This window comes from Oculina patagonica, chromosome 10, assembly GCF_052425735.1.
Source record: "Oculina patagonica isolate OP01 chromosome 10, crgOcupat, whole genome shotgun sequence".
NCBI lineage: Eukaryota > Metazoa > Cnidaria > Anthozoa > Scleractinia > Oculinidae > Oculina > Oculina patagonica.
The window spans coordinates 15,692,965-15,700,633 of record NC_135767.1 but is presented as its reverse complement, the minus strand read 5'-3'; the positions used below and the strand labels follow the sequence as shown (position 1 = coordinate 15,700,633).

At 36.3% G+C, this 7,669-nt stretch overlaps 1 protein-coding gene across 2 annotated transcripts; it reads right to left on the bottom strand.

The window, feature by feature from the left end:
• Window positions 1-2,214: 2,214 nt before the first annotated feature.
• Window positions 2,215-5,076, bottom strand: LOC144628234 (adenosine receptor A3-like). Of its 2 annotated transcripts, XM_078486302.1 has the most exons (3): window positions 4,968-5,076; window positions 4,674-4,728; window positions 2,215-4,261 (listed from the first exon to the last, which is right to left on the bottom strand). In XM_078486302.1, the coding sequence occupies exon 3, from the start codon at window positions 4,231-4,233 to the stop codon at window positions 3,301-3,303; it is 933 nt and encodes a 310-aa protein (XP_078342428.1). In that variant the 5' UTR covers window positions 4,234-4,261; window positions 4,674-4,728; window positions 4,968-5,076; the 3' UTR covers window positions 2,215-3,300. The 2 variants fall into 2 exon arrangements, with proteins under 2 accessions (XP_078342428.1, XP_078342429.1); XM_078486303.1 differs by lacking the exon at window positions 4,674-4,728 and having other exon boundaries at window positions 4,968-5,058.
• Window positions 5,077-7,669: the final 2,593 nt, after the last annotated feature.

Here is a 7,669-nt window from a genome sequence, read left to right as displayed (position 1 = left end):
TAAAAAAAAATCTTTATTCAACGTGGCACTTCATTAGCTAAAAACGACTTTGAAAGAAGCCCACAAATAAGGAAAGATAAAACTAAGATAACAAGCTAAAAATTTACATTAGGTCTCGATAGTCTCGACAAGGTAGGAATGATTCAAATTATCTGATTGTTTCCCATTCCGAGTTGTATAGCCGGAGTGTTGAAATCCAAACTTTTGTTAAAATACAGACAACCATATCTTAAAACAAAAAACTCTCGAACAGACATATAATAATTAAGAAAAGATGAAGACAAGGTGTAAGTAAAAGGTCTTTAAATGTCATCAAAGCTGTCCTATTTAGCATTAAATTTCTTAATGCGTCCATTTTAGGACTCATGTGCTTTTGTTTACAAGCTCTTGGTAAGTGCATGGAATCAAATTGAGAAAATGTGTATTTTTCATAATTTATTCTATGCACGTTAAATTCATAAACGCTAACGCACTTGAACTTTAGGGCTTCATTGGGAATCCAACGCATAATTTTACGATTTTAGCGGCAACGAAAGCATGAACTTCGAAGTAAACTGGAAAAAATTACTGCGTGTATACGTTTTATCACATTAACATAAATTGCCCGCATAATTACCTGTCATATACACGTGTTTGAACTTCCGTTTTTTGGCTTTGTCTTTAGATGCCAATCAACGAAAACCTTTCAAGTCTTCAGACACTAATAATTTTATGCATGATTCTTTGATATAATATATTAAAGAATCATGCGTAGAATGATTAGTGTCTGAAGACTTGAAAGGTTTTCGTTGATTAGTATCTAAAGACAAAGCCAAAAAACGGAAGTTCAAATACGTGTATATGACAGGTAATTATGCGGGCAATTTATGTTAATGTAATAAAACGTAGACACGCATCATGATTCATCACAGATAAAAAAAAAGTGGTTCAATCTATCTTCGTTTTCACGACGATTGTAGACAAGAAGAAAAAATATTCATAGCCGAAAGAGAGATGTAAATATATTACAGAAGACTTTCGACACACGTCTCTGAAAGAAACATGTAAATGAATTACAGAAGGCGTTCGACACACGTCTCTGAAATGAAAGAAAAATTATTATGTATTCTCCATGCATTCTACTCGCGTAACCCCCAGATTCACTTCTATAAAGGTAGACCTTTAGTTAATTTTGAGTGAACTCTTACACAAAGTTTAAAACACAAATCTTTATAAAATTTGCTTTACTAATACTTCTGAACCGTTAGTTCAGTTTTAAGATCCCTTTTTATTTTTCGTTTAGCTGGGCTTTTATTTTAGCTGCTAGAATTTAGGTGCCCTATCTAAGAATCACACCGGGATCACAATGCCAAAAGGAGCAAAAATTATACCCCATTTAAGGACCGAGTACCCCAAAAACCATACCCTAACCCGCGGCACATACCTATATAGCCCATATATTTTTAAGTGCCCCCCGGGGGGGGGGGAGGGGGGTGGGGGTTCAGTTAACCTTGCCTTCTGTTTTCCTTCCATTCGCAGAATGACCTCGATTACCCAGAAAAATGTTTCCAATCTCGATCTCCTGGTATCAGCTACAGGCATAAGCAGAAGTGTTACAAAGTGAAAGCTGTGTTTTCCGCCCTGAATGCAAATTTTTATTGGGTTTTAAATTGTTAGTTAGTAAAAGGATGCTCTCGAGTCTCGATGGACTGCAAATAGTAAAAGAAAGCGTTATGTTCTTGCACACCTCTTATTTTTTTACAATAATAAATAAAAATAAAGCTTTGCGTTCCACGGTGTACGATGCAAGACCGGAACTCGGAAAATACACGCGACAGGACCGAAAGGCAGTATGGGTAGACGAAGAGAGCTAGTACAGGTGCTAGAACATGACAAACGCGAATTTTCACGTTTTCTTCCTCTTCATGATCGGAAATGTGGAAACAAATTACTTTTAGCCACGCTTAATTTTAGACGAGTTTTCAAATTTCAAGGTCAGATTCAAGGACATGCGACAGAAAAAGTAAAGCTACAGTAAATGGCCTCATGAGAGAAAAAGACAAAATCTTCACGTGTAAAAATACAAAAATGTACATTTCCTCAAGGTCAATATGCAAATCACACAGACCGCCTCTCGGTCTTGTCGCGTACTCGTATGTGTTTTTTTCCAACAACCGTTCTCGATACTAGCAGCATACACCTTATTCACAAATGGCGCAACGCGCGGAAGAGTTTGGGTCAAGTACATGAAAGCGAGGCGAGTGCGGCTTCACTTCGAACCAAAACAAAGAAAAGTATGGCGAATTGAAGAGTATCTCTTTTAATTCTTGAATTATTTCGTCAGCTAGAAAATGATTCTTGGCTGTTGATGACTGCCATTGAAATCCCTGGTTTGACAACTGCATATTTGGTTGTATGAATTCGAAGTCAAAACAAATCAAGAAAAAATTTCGTCGGCGATTGGAAAATACTTACAGTATAATCATTAATAGTTAAATAACTGTGGGTAGCATATAATAAACTCACCTTTCCTGTACCTTCTTGTATAAACGAAGTTATGCACTGCAGCCTTGATTTTAAGATTCGCTACTTCGCAGCTGATCTATAGAACTCGCCTGAAGCATAGGTATAATAGCACACTCGCCTTCGTGGAAGGTAATATAACAGTCACTACTTTATTTGCAATTAATTGATTTATGGTTATCCAAATGTAGGAATCTTTAAAGCTACTTCAAGCGTCAACCTATAAAAATCTATTGTTATACAACAAGGATTTTTTTTCGTATTACCCAAGTGATGCTTATAACTTGGTTTCTTCATATATCTGATATAATAACTTTAATTATTAATGCTTAAATATGGTTTCTATGATAAACAGGCAACAGGTGAATAAAAAACATAAGTAAAATTATTTTAAAACGAACGTAATACGAGACATTATTTTATTCTTGAAAGAGCAAACTGCAAGATGAAAACACTAAGAAATAACGGGCATTCCAGGCACATTTTTACAAATTAAAGTGTCTCTTTATCCACTGACGCTGTTAATCTGAGGAAAGAAACATTGTAAATCAAACAGAGACCTGTTAGAAATCCCGACTGGCAGAATGCTGACTAGTTGGTATCTACGAGGCGCGGAGAAGTTGAATTTGGGGCCACCGAAGACAAATCAATCTAGTAGAAGGGGGAAGGGTTTGAACCCGGGACCTCCCGATTACAAGACCAGCCCCCTGAACAATAGGCCACGCTGCCTCCTTATTAATTTAAAGTAGTTGACTTAGTTACTATAACATGAGCTTAACAAACAAAACATCCACTAAATTAACTGGAGAAACACAAAAACTGTCTGATCGTGTTCTTCGCCGCTTGTCTCACTTCCCTCATCTTCCAACAGTACAAAAATGGATTTATGGATGAGTTTAAGAAAACCAGAGATAAAGTTGTTGCCAAAGCAATGTCATGGAATGTAATATTTAATCCAGCGAAAACAAATATAGCTCTCACTATTCCGTATGGAAGATAACAAACGACTAGAGTGATTTGCACCCACAACGCGCTGGACACTGTCTTTCTATATCGTGCTACATTTAGTGGAATTCCTCCTCCGTTCGGTTGTCCTTGGTGAATATGGACTTGTACTGCAGTGTGGTGATGGCGAAGCTTGAAATAGATTTTCGTGTAACAGATGGTTGAAGACAGTACACACAGCAACGCGATCGTGCAGAAAATGAATGCAGTAGTACGTTTGCTGTAGAAAAACATTAAAGCAATGGCAATGCTAGAAAGCCAAGAAATAACAACAAAGATCCTAACTCGCCTCAAAGTGACCACCTGTCTGTATCTTAGTCCCAGCGATAGGGCAAGAAGTCTGTCAACACTTATTGTAGTCAGTGTAAACAAAGATAACAGGCAAAAGATCGTACCTGTTGCACGAAGAAGTAATCTAGAATAACAATGTAACGAGTGTGGTGGCGACGGAGGCATTAAGGCAGAATAAACGTAGAGAGGTTGTGAAATGAGGCCCACACAGAGATCCGTGCTCGCAAGAAAACGAAATAGAAGTTTTGATGGCGGATGAAGGGACGACACCTTTGGAAGGGCAACAATGATCAAAATATTCCCCACAAATGCAGTGATGGAGAGAGGAATATTTAATGCTAAAATAAATATCTTGTTATGTTGTTCATTAAAGTCTGTTTTGCAGAATAACTCTCCAGTCGTGATATGGTTTCCATCGTCGGTAAAGTTTGCCATTTTCTTCTTAACACTTGTCCAGTCGGATCTGTCAAGAAGAGAAAACCTTCTTATGTTTAATTTTGCGTGACGCGAAACGAAAAATTTCCTATAGGCCAACTTCAATGCCTACTTTCTCAGAAACCAATAGAATGATCCTTAAAGCCCGACACACTTTGATAGCCTATCAGGTGCTGATTGATATAGTGCAGTTTGTTTGATGTAAGAGATAACGCGGATGCGGGTAATTCAGCTAAGCGAACATCACAGTTTCAAGTTTGAAGGCTCCGCGCGCGCTTACCGAAGCAAAAAATTTCCAAAACTTTGGCATATTTGAATTTTTCATTTCATAACCTCAGTTTCCATAGATATATATAGTTAGCCATGGTTTCACCGAAAACATTTTCCGAAAGGCACCCGAAAAGGTTGGGTGAGTCTGTACACGTTATAAATGTAGTTACCTTTTGTTTTTCCTTGATTCAGTCAACAGCCCCTTTTATCTGAGCTTGCAGGCGGCTATGGTCAAGAATAAAAATGTAGATTGATTATGTAAGTTAGGCTTAAACAAATACCACAAAAATACTTCTTCTTACTCTCTTGGAGACCACTATTCCTCCAACATGGTGTTTCTTTTCACTTCGTCAGGTCCTTAGTGTAATTGATTTGAATGTATCAAGTTATTTCGTTTGAGCTTAGTATGACGGGAGTACAATTATTAGTTAAATGTATTGAAGTCAACTTTTTTTTGCAATTACCTTAAAGATGGAGTCGAATCCCAAGTTTCTGATTCTGATTCCGAACAGAAAGCGGAGTTTTTAAAAACAGAAAGTTTAAATCTTTATGCAGCTGCTGTTTCGCTGAAAGCTTCGATATTAATGTTCATCCTTTTCGTTGAAGTTTTGTCTTATTACCAAATTAATTATTCCATTTCCGTTAACAAGAAACAACCAATTACATATCACTTGATTTAAAAATTTAAAACAGTTCGCCTGTTTTGGATTTCCTTTCTAAAGAGTATATCTTATAAATGAAGTTACCTAAGAAGTATGTGTTTTCCTTGATTTAGTCAACAACACCTTTAATATAATTTGCTGATTGTTGTAGAGAAGAACATAAAAATACAATACGATTATTTAAATTAAGTTTAAAAGACACCATATTATACGTTGATCCTTTTCGTCGGAGTTATGATTTATTGCCAATTTCCGTTACCAACAGACAACCCTTAATAAATACATATCAAAACCTCTAGTTTGATTGCCTTTAAGATGGTTGCTAATGTCAAGTTCCTGTACCCAAAGTAAGAGCTCCGGGTATAAAGGATATAATCTTTCACAAATACAGGAAATTAAACACTTATCTCCAGCAGTTTCTGATTAGCTTAGGTTGAAAGCTTCAATATTTTACGTTGATCCTTTCGGAGTTTTGATTAATTGTCAATTAAAACCTTTATATATTGACAAGCCTCTATTTCCGTTACCTAAAATATAATTTCAAAAGTGCCAACCTCTAGGTAGCAGCTGTGAACATAAAACCGAAACTTTCGTAAGGAGGAAAAATTAGCTTAGGTTTAAAACTGCCGTATATATGTTGATTAATTGCGAAATTTGTTATTCAATTTCCGTTAACAAGAAACAACCCTTCAATACTGATCATTCTGTGTATGATTTAAGGTATCACGGAAGGAAAATTGGCCTTTTCGTTCCAAGTCAAATTGTGTGCAAACCATCAATGATAACCCCAATAAAGTATATATTTTCTGAAAGTTTCGCAACATCATAACTGCAAACAAAATGCTGACGTTGCTTTTTATCGTCTATATGATCAAAACAAAATCCAAAATTACACTTTTTATTCAATAAGCTTCCATAAAACATATGCTTTATTGGGGTTATCATTGATGGTTTGCACACAATTTGACTTGGAACGAAACCGCCAATTTTCCTTCCGTGATACCTTAACTATTGATTTTTCAGTAGAAAGTAAAATTTACTCTTAAGCATGTTATTTATGTCGTGTAATTATCTGAGTATAGATATATATCTCGGTTTTTTAACCGTTTTTGTTGTTATCTTTCTTCAGAAAGCCATAATAGTAGCAATAATTAAGATCCCCAGCTCGTAAATCAGAAATGCATTGAACTAAAATTGTTACTATTTTAATTCTCTGCAATTAAGGTGAACTGCTATTCAATAAAAGAACAGTCCGTTATGGTATTTACGTTTCCTGCGTTTGCATGAGACGCTCTTGAAATATTTTATCTTCTAGCTTCAAGCAGCTTTGTATTTCTGTTTATTCTTATTCACGTTCTAGCTATGATAAACATGGGATGAATTAATTTTAATAATTCTTAACTTTCGAAATACTGCTGAACGAAGTTTGATGACATAGAGAAAAATACAAATTTTGGTTCTTTGATAATTCTTATTTAATCTTTTTATGATACGAAAGGTGGAAGAAATGAAATGTTACACTTATTGCTTTTTGTTACTGGTGGTATAGCAATACTGTCGACCATATCAAAGATAATATATAGATTTAGGCAAGCCTAAAAGCGGAGCTCCCCGGTTATATGCCCTTTACATTTTTTTTAGAATGATTTTTTATTCGTGTTATTTTCTTTATATATATTATGTATTGTTTTTCACCATGAACAACAGCACCAAATAAAAGTAAAAATAGTTGAAAAAGAGGATGATCATCTAGCAGTTTGTGCATAACCTCCCAAAGATATATTAACTCTCAAAGAGAAACTAGAACAAAGATTTAGCTTTGCTCTAGAAAATATCCATACACTAACCATAACTGGTATGTTATAGCTGTACATAGCATACAACTGGAAAGTTTTGCATGTAGCTTGTCCCACCCCCCCCCCCTCAAACGGGGGCCCTATTGGAACAGTGACAGTATTATTTCCCGATACTATAAATAACAACAAATAACTAATCTGTGAGACACACCCACAAAACAAAACAGCTGTGTTTAATGTTTTATTATTTAATGACTGAGTTCGGTTTTGGTGAAGTAACAATTTGCCTATGAACAATATATATTTTATCAGTTATTATTGTATTGCAACATGTGAGATTAATTTAGAGATCGATGAACTGTGTATCTCATTATCATGATTACTGTTCTTCACAGTGTGGGCACTGGGAATTAAATGTTTGGGTAGGTAAAGCCTGCTGTTGAGCCAAGTGGCTCATCAGGCTGGAGCGTAACCAGGTTTCTGCAGCATTATTAAGCGGCTAGGAGTATTTCTACTCCCCCTGGATGGGATGCTAGTCCATCGCAGGGTTAACCCCCCCCCCTCCCCCAGCAGTAAATAAGCCGGTACCCATTTATACACCTGGGTGAAGAGAAGAACTATGAGAGTAAAGTGTCTTGCCTAAGAACGCAACGTAGTGCCCGGGCCAGGTCTCGAACCCGGACCGCTCGATCCGGAGTCCAGCACAAT